A 14,693-nucleotide genomic window follows, 5' to 3' on the forward strand; every position below is an offset into this window, starting at 1 on the left:
TGTGCTCCGGCCCCCGCAGCACCCAGCCACTCCGTCAATATCTCCTGCCTCCTCTTCGGCCTCTGAAGACAGGTTCTTCAAAAGGTTCTTGGGACTGATGCGAACCCCCCAGATGGGGCCCATTCTAAGGGATGCAGTCAGGGACTTGTTCCCTCCGGTCACTCCACTGGCGCCCATAGTCATACCCCCCCCCCCCCCCCCCATGGCTCCGGCAACACAGGCCCCAGCACAGCCCTTATCAGCTCCTCCAATTCCGGCTCATGTGCCTCCCACAGTACAGGCAGTTCCACACCAGCATCTGCAGCAGCCTCCGGCCCCGCTTTCCACACTGCAGCTCATGGCACCCAGCACTCCACCACCCGCTCCGGTCCAGCTGGACACCCTGTTGTAAACTGAGGTGGAGGACCCTGATACGTCGTCGTCAGCGATGGCCTTCCATAACGGACTTGCAGTTGGCAGAATATTTGGGCCTTCCTCAAACTGAGGTCGAGCAGCCAGAGAAGGAGGTCCTGGCAGAAGTCCTCACCCTACGACCCCCTGCCAAGACTGGCATCCCGATGCAGAAAGCTGTTGTGGCTCTAGCCAAGAAGGAGTGGCTCAAACCTCACTCTACTAAACCTGTCAATCAGTGCCAAGAATACACAGATGGAGGGGGATATATTCTTATCAATACACCCCAGCCGCATTCTTCTGTAATCACTGCAGCGTCCCTCCACTCGAAGCCTCAGTCATCCTCTGCCACCTCGTCCTCAGCGCTGCTAGGCAAGGGGGAGAAAATCTTGGAGGCGTACGGGAAGCTGTACTCGAACGCCTCCCTGCACCTGTGTCAGGCCAACGTGGATGCCATGCTGGCAGCCGTAAACCAGAGGTTCTGGCAGGAAATAGAGCATTGCATATTGGACCTTCCATTCCAGGGTAGTGACCTCTTCCACTCTACCACAGACTAGGAATTAGATAAAGACTTTGCAGTCTGTGAGCTGTTGTTTTCATCTATCCTGACGAAGGCCACGTCCAAGGCGTACACCCAGTCACATCAACGCTCCGACAAGGGGCAGGCGATGGGTGGGTTCCGGGGCTTTTAGGAACGGAGGACGAGACAACCTGACAATTCGCCGAGTCAGCACAAGCAACAAAAAATGGGGGCCGGGGCGAACAAGGGCTTCTTACAGTCCCCCTCATCAGCAGCCTCCGAGAATAAAAAGGCATGACACATCCCTGCGGGTCCGTGTGTCTCCAGTGGTGGGCAGGCTAGCCTCACGTGCATTTCTGGCGCCAGAACTTTGCGGACCCTTGCATCCTCTCTCCTCCCTCCCCACCTCCCACAGATTGGGACGGCAAATCTGTTGGCATAGATCCGCGTGCTCGTCGAGAGCCAGGCAGTGGAAGAAGTGTCAGCCTCTCAGAGGGGCTTAGGCTTCTATTCCAGGATTTTCACCATACAAAAGAACTAGGCTGGCCTGAGTTGTGCTGGACCTATTCACCCTCAACCTCTTCCTCCCGCTTCAAAAATTCAAGATGGTTATGCCAGTACTCATTGCAGAGACACTAGACAAGGGAGACTGGATGTGCACCCTGGTTCTGAATGACGCCTAACTACACGTCCCGATTTGGCAGCCCCATCTCTCCTTTCTAAGCTTCAGGATTATGGGCTGTCCTTTCCAGTACAAGGTGCTACCCTTTGGCCTCAACTCAGACCCCAGGGTATTCACCAGGCTCGAGTGCCGTGGCAGCCCTCCTCAGGGCCACCAGGTCTACCTGTACCTGGACGACTGGCTCGTCGGGGCGAGATCCCTGGAGGGGGTGGTCCACACTTCCTCCACACTTATGAGTACTCTCCATGATCTGGGGTTTACCATCAACCTCAACAAGTCTCAGCTGCAGCCCATGCAGTTTCTCACCTTCCTGGGCCTCATCTGGGATACCAGTTCTGAGAAAGTTTTTCCCTCTGAGGACAAGATTACGGCATCAAGAGGGCCTCTGCGCACTTCCTTACTAGACCATTGACTTCGGCTTGTTGGTACCAGCACCTCTACTGGGTATCATGGCAGCAGTCCTTTTGGCCATCCAGCACACGAGGATCCGGATGAGGAGAGTGCAACTGCACTTCGCAGCCTCATGGAATCAGGAGAAGAGCTCCCTAGCGGAGCTGGTCAGCATACCGCCTTCTCTTCACTCGAACCGCACGTGGTGGTCCAAGGACTGCAATATGCGGACCGGCAGGCCCTTCCGACAGTCGGCTCTGCAGGTCACCATTACGACTGACTCTTCCCTAGAGGGCTGGGGAGCCACTCTCGACAGCCACAGCGACAACAGAGTCTGGACCCGGCAGGAACAGGAGTCTCATATCAACTAGCTGCAGCTCAGTCATCTGGCGAGCCCTCGGGGCCTTCCTGTAACGCTCACCTGATTCTCGCAGAGGCGCCGGTCTTGACTGGGCGACTACCGTATCTTCAAAGGTGATGTGTAGCACCCGGTTGGCTCTTTGGGCTGGACCTCTGTGCACTGTATGCCTGACGTGTAGAGTAAGATGTCTGCAGATAGAAAATATGGGGTTAATGAACTGGGGTTATTGGGGTGTCCCTATCTCTTTCCTCTTCTCCTCTCCTGTAGACCCCCAAAGGTTAACGCTCTCACCTTAGGTAAGTGAATGCCGAGCTCTCCATCTGCCTCGGGGCAGGGTGCTGTAGCCAGTTTCTTCACTGGATAGGTAGCGCAGGCCTCTTGACTTCAGAGGACTGCTGTCCGTCGTTTACTGCACGAACGGTAAGTTTCGAGTCATTCAAATGTCTTTTTAAAGTCTTTAGTAATGATGTCTCTTGTTTTGCAGGGTTCCGGCGATGGCGGATGACGGGCTGAAGTGAGTTGAAGATGGAGCCCGTGTGATGAATAGAAGCGCCTGGAAGCACGTGAGTAAGCGCTTGTTGCCTGCTTCACGATGCGCTCTAACTGTCTTTTTATTTTGCAGGTACGAGTTCGGAGCGGCTGCAGGGTGCCGGAATACCCACTGGATTAGATGCGGAAAGGAGTAATGGCACGTGAGTATTTAAGTTCCCCAATGTCTTTAAACGCACCTTGTTTTGTCTTTCCGATGCGGGATGCAGCGCCGAAGGCCTCCGGAGCGTGCGAAGAGTTGGTAAGCTTTTGTCTTTCAGATGCCGGAATGCAGTATGAAGACCTCCGGAGCGCACGAAGAGTAGGTAAGCCTTTGACTTTCAGATGCCGGAATGCAGTGTGAAGACCTCCGGAGCGCACGAAGAGTAGGTAAGCCTTTGCCTTTCAGATGCCGGAATGCTAACCTGTTCTTTCTTGTCTTTATAGGTGTTGCTGAAGACTGGATTCAGGATGGTAAGCCTTTTTCCTTAGGCCCAGGACTGGATGCAGAAGACACGATGAGCGTCCTGCTGCAGAGGTTGCAGAATAACGCAAAGCAAGATTCATCCACCGGGTGTGGTTTAAATAGCCTCCTGTAGTGCTTAGGTGTCTCCTTCCACAGCCACGCCTAAGTAAGAAAAGAATTCCTGGTAAGAAAAGAGTTCCTGCCTTCCAGAAGAGTTCCAGTGTTCTAAATCTAGGGAGTGGCTCCAGCCCCACCCAACAGGAAAAGTAGTTCCAAACAGAAGAGGATCAGAGGCTCAACTGGCAGGCAAGTAAGCAGCATGGTCTGCTGCAGGTAAGTCCACCCAAGCATTATGAGCCCGGCGCTTCCAGCGCTGGGACTGGGCATATTTATGAGCCTGGTGCCACTGGCGCCAGGACTGGGTCCAAAAGGTCCCAATTGGGACTGGTTGGCACTCGGAACCTGGGTTATGGATCTGCTTCCAAGGGAGTTGGGAAAACCCTGACCTTTTGGAAGCAGGGATCATGACACTTCCTTCCACTCATTGGGGCCAGGACTGTTGTGATTCAGACCAACAACTCCACCAGCATGTACTATGTAAACAAGCAGGGGGTGGGGGGGGGAACGGGTCCCCCCTGCTGTGTGATCTAGCTGTCCGCATCTGGGAATGGGCCCTGGAAAACCTCTACCTCATGGCTGTCCACCTCCCGGCCAGCGAGGCTGTGGTTCTCCGAATTGCTCAGCCTCTCGGACAGACCACCCATTCACTGCCCGCTGGGCCCAGCACCTCTCCTATCCCAGCAGTGGGGCAGCTTTATCCACCCCACTCCTCAGAAGTTAGCACCTGAGCCTATCCCGGGCTAACCTGGAGGTCATCCAGGGCGCCAGGAGCAAGGCCACTAGGAGCCAATACAAGAGTAAATTGAGCAGGTTCTGTCACTGGGCAGAGTCTAAGGAGCTTGACCCCCCTCCCCCTGATGTACACACTGACACACTGGACGATGTGCTCTCGTTATAGGTGCCCCTTGCCCATTCAGGCGTACAGCTGGACACATGTCGCACCTATCTGGCAGCGATGGGGGAACTACAGGAAAATTTGGAGTAGGTCTTCTGCTCTTCCAACCCAATAGTCAAACATCTGATGGGCTTGTCCAGGCTTTACCCACCCATCATGAGGCCACACCCGGTGTGGGACCTCAATGTGGTGAAGGGCAACTTGGCGCACAAACCCTTCAACCCAATTGCGTCTGTGGACATCAGGCTGGTCAGCATCAAGACAGCTCTGCTAGTACGACTCCTCCGCTCGCAGAGTCAGCGAGATCGAGGCACTGGTGCCTTCAGAGCCCTATACCACTGTCCACAGGGATAAGGTGGTTTTACGGACTCACCCAGCGTTCCTACCTAAGGTACCCTCAGCTTTCCATCTGAACGAGGAAATATTATTGACTATTTTCTTCTCCGACCCAAATGACAAGGCTGAGTGTCTTACACTGTCTGGATGTCAGACGCACTCTGAAATTCTATCTGGATAGGACCAAGGCCTTCCGCAAGTCGGACACACTCTTTGTCTCTTTGGGGGGGCTCCAGACACGGTTATCAGGCCTCCAAGGCATCCATTGCAAGGTGGATGGTTGCGGCCATCAAGGAGTCCTATGAGGGGCAGCGCCAGCCGCTGCTAGCCAACATGCACGCTCACACGGTCAGGGCCAAGGCCACAGCCATCGCCTTCCAGCGACAGGTTCAGTGGCAGGTCATAAGCAGGGCAGCTACCTGGGCAACCCCTTCGGCTTTCTGTAAGCATTACTGTTTGGATACCAGAGCAAAGGGGACGGGACATAAGACTAATTACACGTTACTCACCGTCGTGACTAACATACTCTTAGTCCCCTTTCCTCCATATGTCCCACCATCCTCCCCCTAATAATATAGGTGTCATTTGGCAATGATAAATATTGTCGATGCGTCAATGGGGACTGAGGAGTGGTGCCTGTGGGCGGAGTCAGGGAGCACATACTCTGTGCTGCACCCCAGCGCGCCTCTAAATTTGAAAGGGAAGTTTTTTCTGGTGAAAAGGTTCCGCCTCCCATCCATAGGAAGAGATGGCCCATACAGTATGGAGGAAAGGGGCCTAAGAGTACATTAGTCACTACGCTGAGTAACTTGTAATGGAGGCAAGCACCTTAATTTTGGAGAATGGGCTACTTGAAATTTGGGTTCCAGTCTCTCATGTTGTCATGCTTTGTATGTTGGTTGGCAGGCTGAGATGCCTCAACCTCACTTTACCGTGCTCAGAAGCTCTGCTCAGTGGCATGCTGGGAATTCTACCCCTCGGGGTAGAGCATCTTGAGGGCAGGGCAAAAAAGCGTTTGTCAGACGTTAATCTGGCATTGGTCTGGGCAGGAGCTAGAATCCCCGCTCATTTTGCCCAGAGGTTTACCTTTTCGGTCTCCCTCAAGCCCCCAATTCTTCTTCCACAGTCCACAATGATAAGCCTGCCTCCAACAGACACAAACTCACCAGGCGTTGACGTGCAATCAGGCCTTCGGTATCGTTTTAACCCTGTCAGGTATTCTTCCTGATTAAACACGGAGCAGAAAAGATGGAGGGTGGGGACTGCATGCCTCAATGTGCTGCACCCTGGTGTAATATATGGGATCAAGGCATGCGGCAGCTATATGGCGGTGAAGAGCAGTGTGTTGGTAGTGACAGACTGGGTTTATGGGGCTGGGGAATATGATGGACTTTCAAATAAGTCTGCAATCTCGAGTTTGCAGTCTCTCAGGAGGTTTTATGGGAGCAGAGCATAATAGAACAGATTTTTATTGTGGGTATTTGCTGAGCATGAACCTAGCTTTAGCAATCAGTGAAGCGCTGTACTTCAGTAGGTGTTGCAGGCATTCATTCATGATTACGGCTCGAAGGTTCCACAGACAATGAACCAGTTGTGTGTGCAAGACCACTTATATTCACTTCCTACAAATAACTTTACAGATCTTGTATGTTTGATGATTTTTCAGAAAATCAGGCATCGGTTAGGATCCCTCCGGTAAAGAGTATGATCTACATCCTGACTAATCTGTTCTTGCACATGGGTGTTCAAGTAACTGGATTCTCCTTAACGCAGTGCTTGAACAGTGATCTGTTATATGGCACAGCAATGAGGTATTTCGTCAAAGCGTTTGATTAATGCATGTTCTGGCGGTGTTGGAATGTTTGTGCTGCAAGGATGGGAGCAAGTCTGGAATTGGGGGGCGATAGTCATGCATGAGATTGGGAATTCCTCAGGCCATATAGATTCAAGCAAAATCAAAGCATTTTGCAAGATTGGTGAATGTTCCATTACGGGGTTCGCCAGCCCTAAAATGGGTTGTCAAGGCTTGAAAGTGGCCTTGATTTTACTGGGAATTCCTGCCTGGATTACCTTTTGTTTCCTTTGACTAATATGCTGTTGTGAAATGCCAGCACGATAGTTGCACATTACAGAAATAGCAACTCTCACAATGTAATACCATATCTTAACTTCCAAATGAAGACTGACCTGTGCAGTTATGTAATAGTAAAGTTTCGGACAACAGCACTCCAGGGATTGTACTACTAAGGATGTTGCCAAAAAGGCATATACAAACATTGGTTTGATGCTTTACCGATGCAGCATTTTGAAAAATGTCACTGCTTTAAAGCTTATTTGAGATAATAGGATTACTTTATTATAGTCCTTGAACAGTCGATTGATAAGATGATTGAGAATATTCGTATTACTTTATTAGTGAATGTTTTTGTTTTTTGCAAGTGTGAAAATACCACATGGCAGCCTTATTTGAATCTAATCATAAAATGTTGCAATTTTTTTCTTGTATAAAATTCCTTGGAAAATGAATTTTAGCTCTTGATATTTTCTGGAACTAGTATAAATATTGATGGTTAATACTTTCAGAAGAGACGCTCCAGCAGGCAGGTTAAGAGGAAACGGTACACAGAAGACCTGGAGTTCAAGATTTCTGATGATGAGCTTGATATGGATGCTGCTGGAAGATATTCGCCTTCAAACACTTCACTGTCTGAGCAGCAGGTCTGTTAACCTTAAACATTTTTGAACTCTTGACAGATTTTCCATCTAGATCGACAGTCACACAATGAATTGATAGGTTTTAAAGTATTTAATTACTGTGCTTTTGTAAGTTCTTTCATGTGTTGGATTCCTGGCTACTTACGTTATACAAAATGGGACCACCAAATCAGGACATCATTATTACTATGTTGAACATAATAGAAACTCATGGAATTAAACACATGGAATCGAGTACATGTCAATCATTTGTTTTGATTATCATGCTTGCTTGATTATTTCTTAAAAGGCAGGGATTCCTTAAAGACCCTACAATTCATTTAACAAGTCCTGCATTTGTTTCTAAACAAGTTTCTTTTTTTTTAAATGTTGTTAGCTTGCAATTGTAGCAAACCTTTAGCTATTACAAATTCACAATTAATATACATTTCTTTAAAAAGATTTCCATCAATAACATTTGATCAATTCTTAATACACATTTACATTTAGTCTGCTCTATTAGAAGATAAAACATTATTCAATCAAAACCAGTTTAAACATGTCTAAAATAGCTTTGTCTCAATTACATATTTCTAAAAAGAGGTTATTAATTTAGATCTCCTAAAAATCAATTATAAAAACTATAACCAAACCTGTTAAGAGACTGGGGTATTGGCTACTGAACAGAATTGCTCCCCATGTATCCTAATTCAATATTGTGTATGTTTTATGAATCGATCTAATGTCAAACCTCTCCTTTCTGCAAACACTGTACAGCCAACCAAAATATGTCTAATAATGACCTGGTGTTAATTTCCCACTTGTCTCTTGCCCCTAAAACTTCTCTTGTTGGAAGCGAGTTTAGCCGGATTTTCCTGGTCGGGAAATTCCAAAAGGTATCTGGGTAGTTGATTGACCTTTTCAAAGGCCTTATATAGTTTACATTCCTCCAACGTGATGATCCAATTGGGTCTCCACAGTTCTTTTTATCTCTTGGCGGTTCACGATTAGGCCATCCACGTCAGTACCAACATTTCTCAATAGCTGTAAACTATCTTCTTTACAATTTGCCATTAGTTACCACCTTATCTGCATTCGAAACCTTGGATATCATTAAACGAGACGAATCATCTGCCATCAGGGATTTACGAAAAAAGCGAACCTTTTCCACAATACCATAGCCTTTAATGATGACAATCCTAATTCATGACGCATCAGCTGGATTGGAGTACTTTTCAGGAGGCCTATAACCCTTTTCCAGAACAGGTCTTCAAGTTGGTTCATGTGGACATGTAGGTTTCCATCCCATATGTTATAATCAGAACTGCCTTTGCCTTGTAAAATTCATATACAGGTAGCAAAGATAATTTACCAAAATTTCCTAGCATCAACAGACCCTGGGCATCTGCAGACTGTTTTTCCTTTCTCTTTTGTTGTTAAAATTGAAACCTATGTATTGATACAGATCAAATCTTGACAGTGCTGTGTTGGCCACAGACCATTTAAACACCATTTCGTTTGATTCAGTGGCTTTTATTGCAAAATTATCATTTACGGCATAGTCTTGCAAGCCATTTAGTGAACTCTGCAGTCCAATAGGTGTTTGGTCCAGCAGGACTAAATCGCCAACATGAAATAGGCAGTGGACTCCCTGGACCATAATTCTTGGTAGGGGAAGGAGGTTAGCCCTGGCCACAGACATGGTTTCATGAAAATCAAAAACACACTAGGGGTCAATATGCACCCCTGCATTAGTCCTGTGAATGTTGGGATCCTCTCTGATAACTTCCCTTGCTGATTTAGTGGAACAGTATGGGAGGTACAAGTATAAAGTTGGATAATAATTTCCAATAGGCCAGAGGCCAATCCCCCATTTCTTCATTTTTTACCATAGGCGGGTTCTATCCATGCTGGCTGTGACCGCAAAATCAATGAAGGCAAGGTAAATTGGGGTTCCATCCTCCAGAGCCTTTATTTTCTTTTAATGGTGTAATAGAATCCTACTCGGGTTCGTTCCCACCCCTTCGACAAAGCCTGACTGGTTCCTGTTGAATTCCGCAGTCGCGATTATCCATTCGTTCAATTTGTCTAGCACTGGTGAGGCGAAAGATTTTCCTGGAACGCTCAATAAGTCAATGGGCCGATAATTTGTTAACCTTCTCAAACCCACCTTGCTGAGGCTGCCAACAGCACATCACTGTACTCTTGCACTTTTCCAGCCTTCTCCCACTAACTCACCCTCCCTCCCTCTTTCATAGCCGCCAGAGCGCCAGGCGACCAATCCGGTGGTGATAGTGCAAAGTACAAATGTCCTTTAACATTAACCTTTCTAAGGATTGGTATCATTATTGCTGTTTTCCACGATACTGGTATCGAGCAAGCCTCAATGATGGTTGTAAAGATCTCGGACAATATACTTGCTCAAATAACAGGAAACCCTTTGAGAATGGAGTTAAAAAGTCCATCCATTCCTGGTGCTCTTGACCCACTACATTTGGATATTAACAATTCTATGTCCTCCTCATTTACTATCACGGGTCGTGTCTCCTTTACAGGGGTCATCGCAGCAATAGTTTAAAGATGTTGTTAAAATAAATCCATGAGTCTTCCGCTATGGGATTTATTTGAAGGGCCAGCTGGGGTGTCGCAGGTTTTAAGCAATTTCCAGAGGTTAGCCGAATTCCTTGTTGCTTAAGTACTCTGCATCGCCTCCAAATCTCTAAAATATGTATGACCCGTTTCCCATTGGGCAAAGCTAGATTTATTTGTTTGGGTTAGATCTCCTAGAGCAGCTCATAATTCTCTCTAATCGGATTAAAAGCATGCTTATGCAAGGGTTTGTTAGAAGAGCCCCCCCCTCCCTCCCCTTTGGGAACAAAGGAATTTTAAATTGTTACATCCATCAACCTGATTTGGACCTACTGTTGGAGTATTCATTAACGCCTCGTCCAGTCTATATTTTTATTTGTTAAAGGTTCTGTCCAAGTAATTATGCTTCTCCGTCCATTAATTTCAACTTTCGGGTTAGAAGTCCTTTCCGGGCATTGATTGGAGGCGAGTTTCCAGGTTACTTGCAAGATATTGTGGTCTCTCGCATTAGTTGTCAAGACTTTCCGCTTTAACTGTGCCAATATGGAGTCTGACATATACACATGGCTTGTAAGTTGAGTTGGATATTGTGAATCTAACTGCCCACAAATGCTATTCAAATCACTTCAGATTATAGCTGCCATAATGGCTGGGTCGGAAAGGCTATTAGTATAACATACTCCATTTAGAAATATGTCAGCGGGTATACCAGCAGGGTTCCAATACAAATTTAATAAGGCTAATAGGCGCTAGCTACGATAGAGCTCTGCTTTCCAGATTATTTTAACAGCTTGAATAAAGTGATTTGGGGTTTTCCATGCAGATACTGAAAAACCTTTACCAGATTTGGTAACTATCAATAACCCTGCCATTGCTCTGCCTTTTTCAGCTTTTGTAGCCAGATTTAATGGAGTATCCCTCCAGAAGGGGACTCCTTAAGAGCCAGGTTTGTAAAAGAGCGATTGTCAGAGTATGGTCGTCGCTCCCCCCAGTAGGTGGAGTGTCCCCTTGTATTGCAGGAGCCCAACTGGATAGCTGCCAACCTCATCTCCTTTAGGAGATCATTTCGAGTATCTCTCTTCGCCAATGCTCCAGCAAGCCAGGACCAATTTTGTTCTGAATCAGCCGCATGGCGATTAGATATTTTGGTTTCATTCTCTCCTGCCCTTAGTATTGTGAAACAGGTTATTCGTAAAGGCAGAAAAGTACAGTGATCAGCTATGTTATCCCCCGCTCTGACATCTTGTCTTAGAGATTTTAGGTAGACTTTCATCAGATTCGTATAAAACAAAACCCTTCGGTCGCAAGAAGTGGGTTTTCTTCAAGATAATAATTCTGATCAAGATAGATGGAATATCCAAGAATACTTGTCAAGTGTTTATCACTGCAGAATTCAACTTAACCACGTCTCTTGATTGGATCAAGCGTAGGGTCGGGATAGAATCATACAATTTCAATCTGTTCATGATCAAAGTATTCTTGGACAATGGCCGAGATTCCAATAGTAGACACTTTTCTTGTAAATTATTGCTTGAATGCAGAGCCTCCTTAATACATTGATGCAATATGTCATTTTCCTTTGGAACAACGCAGAAACCTACAAAATAGCTCAAAGTATGCAAGTGTTGCATCTCTCCTTTTTGTTCATTACCACTGGTGGCCTTCAAAACTTATTTTTATGCAAAGTTGCTTCATAAATCAGGGGAGTTTAAAGTCATGAGAGAAGACCAGAGTGAGTCAAGGCTACCTCGCCTTTCAAGCGCTAGGCGGATGTCAGCATGTCTAGAGTCTAGTGGAAAAACATTAGATCACGCTGGTGGAACAGTGTGTTAAGATACATAGTTTTTATTCTGATAAAAATACTGACTAAAATCAAAACAGACATATGACAAATTGACAGTCAAGGGTTGTACATAAATGTGTGACAAAAAAACAATGAATGACATTTGTATGTGAACATGAAACCAATTTGGGGTATTTCACAATTCAAAATGTATTTTTAAGATGTTTTTTGATTCACAGCGAAGTGCATGACTCATGGTGAGGCTTGTCGGCACTATTTGAGTGTTTCAAGTTCGAAACAGTTAATTTCTCGAAAGCAGTTATTTAATAACACAGTTCACAAGAAAGGTGTCTGAACTGTCATCAGGACTGGTCGTGTTCTTGGAGGCACGAAGTAAAGCAATGTTTCAAAGTGTCATCTAAAAATAATAGACATGATAAAAGTAAGTGGACGTGTTGGCAAAGAATTTTTTGAAATAATTAGTTGGCTGAGCTCTAGAAAATATTATGACATACTGTTTATTTAATGTAATTTTGTGTTGTCGGGCTGTGGACGGGGGCCATTATGGCGAACGTCGGATGATCAAACATGATGCATCAAAGACCTTTAATAATTAGGTCGAGATGTTGCTACAATCGCAAATATTGCTAATAAGTGGCACATTAAAGCATTTAAAATGATAATACTAAGCAAAATACCTGGTTTTTAAGTTGAAATGGGAAAACTCAGGAGAAACCGCAAGATGCTATAGTAGCGGTGAAATGTTGAGCCTCTAAGCGTGAAGTTGAGGTAGGAGCCGAAATGGAAAGGGCTCGGTGAACCTGCAAAGTCAGGGCATACTATTAGGATGCTGATTGCAGGTTGGCAATAAAGCAAACGAAGTACCATTAGTTATTCGCTTCTGGGCGAGGTGGATTAAGAGCTTGCGGAGGCAAGCGGAACACAAGGAGCTGTTGATTACCTGGTGTGAGCTGCCGGATGCCTGGAGCAGTGTCTCGTTCTTGCGCATGCGTAGTGATGATCCAGATGGTGTGTATTTATCGTGTCGCCAGGGGAACGGGCGCGTCAGAAGGGGCGTAGTGTAGTTACTAGACACGCGTGTCTCAAAAGATTGTGATGTATCGCGGGAGTCATGCAAGTTAATTAGTTTGATGCATCACCCTGGTTAGTGCGATTACACATTTTTTTTAAATACTCAATGATTCGGCAAATGAAGCTGTATAGATGTTCACATTGAGGCTTAACAGATAATGAAAAAGGGGTTCCGCTCGAAGTCTGTGCATGATGGGAACCATGTGTAAAAAAAAAAAGATGATTCTTACTGTAAATTTAGACAGATGCTTGAGTATATAATTATAGGCTCATGTCCAGACTGGGGGCAGATCCAGGATGGACATAGTATGTAAGCTAAATCAAAGTGCACTTTAATGTACATTTAAAGATGCAGAATAGTATTGTGATCACATTGCTTAGAACCAGAATAAATGGTTACAATATAAATGCATTATAGTATTCAGACACCAGATGAAAAGGGTGCATTATGGAAACAGTGTATGAGTTCAAATTAAAGGTGCTTATTTTACTTAGACAAAGATGTCGAAGTGTAGGATTCATATTGAGACTCAAAGTTAAAATAAAATGTTGCTTGGGGCAAATGCAAGGTGGACACATTGTGTGCGTACAGTCGGAATGTTAATACAATTTGCTGTACAATTGAAGATGCTAATACACTGTTAGATAGCTACATAGATGCAGGATTGTATCGTAATTACATTTGTGTCAAACAAGTTTTTGTAGAGAACATGTATTTATAGAAAATAAATGGTTACTATACATAAATGCATTATGGTATTCAGACACCATTAGTTGGTACACAGGATTCTAAAAGATATGTGAATCGAAGTACTGGCTGTTATAAGAGAACAATATTTTTATGTTAGTATGTTATAATTTATGAAAAAATAAGCTCCACTCTATTGCTACGTTAAGACCATTCTTAACTGAATCCAAACAGTATATACATTTTTGTTCTAGGTTCTTGAGGAGTAAATCACGGTCGCCTCCCCGAAAGGGGATAGGTACTGTTTGCATCACGAACCATGTAAATTCCATATATTTATGTTGCAATGCTTTAAAGTGTGCTACCACTGGCTTGTCTTCAACTGAGTTTAAGCAAGAGCGGTGTTCGCTGATGCGCTGTCAAATTTCCTGTTTGCACTTGCCTACGTATATTAGTCCACAAGGGCATTTAATGCCATACATTGACCATTTTGTTTTGCATTTCGAGAAACGACTGTATTGCCAGTTGGTTCTGTATAGATCGATGCTTTTTATATCTTTAGTAAGGGAGCACACTGAGCAGGAACCGCACTGAAAAAAGCTCATTACGGGAGGTAACTGCCAGAGTGTGGTCTGTGAAGATGGAGGGATTTTTGGTTCTTCGTAGGTGTGCACGGGTCGGTCTGAAGTTTTTGGCTCTTTTAAAAGCGAAACGTGGTTTCTCAGGTTTGAAACAGTCAGTGTGAAGAATTTTCCAGTTTTAAGCACCGTCTTTTTGACTTGGTTGCTAATTGGTGTATAAGTGGTGGCATTTTTTCTGGTTTTTTTTCTTCTATGGGTCTTGTATTGAGACAGTCATCTTGGTTAGTGTGTCTAGCTCTTTTTCGAGCCTGGCGTATTATGTGGGCTCGATAACCATGGTCTGTCTTGCATATAGTAAGATCTTTTAGCTTCAAAATGAAGATGGTGGAGCAGTTGCATCTTAAACGCAGAAATTGCCCAAAGGGCAAATTTTCTTTGACTAGCTGGATGAAAGCTGGAAAAGGACAGTCAAGTATTTTTCGATGTATCGTAAACCTACAATGTAGTTTCTATACTGTTATCTGTTCTGTAGATTTCTAGATCCAGAAGGGGTATATGCATCTTGTCCGAATGGATTT

The 14,693-nt window shown here is 45.3% G+C and overlaps 1 protein-coding gene across 2 annotated transcripts in view; it reads left to right on the forward strand.

Annotated features, from left to right (window-relative positions):
- Positions 1-14,693, forward strand: part of CHD7 (chromodomain helicase DNA binding protein 7) — a 1,412,705-nt gene that overhangs the window by 672,306 nt on the left and 725,706 nt on the right. For both annotated transcript variants that reach the window (XM_069621097.1, XM_069621098.1), the window contains exon 5: positions 7,272-7,406. In XM_069621097.1, coding sequence (XP_069477198.1) covers positions 7,272-7,406 — 135 coding nt within the window. The remainder of the gene's footprint in view (positions 1-7,271; positions 7,407-14,693) is intronic.

This window comes from Ambystoma mexicanum, chromosome 5q (assembly GCF_040938575.1).
Source record: "Ambystoma mexicanum isolate Mex_15411 chromosome 5q, UKY_AmexF1_1, whole genome shotgun sequence".
NCBI classification, from domain to species: domain Eukaryota; kingdom Metazoa; phylum Chordata; class Amphibia; order Caudata; family Ambystomatidae; genus Ambystoma; species Ambystoma mexicanum.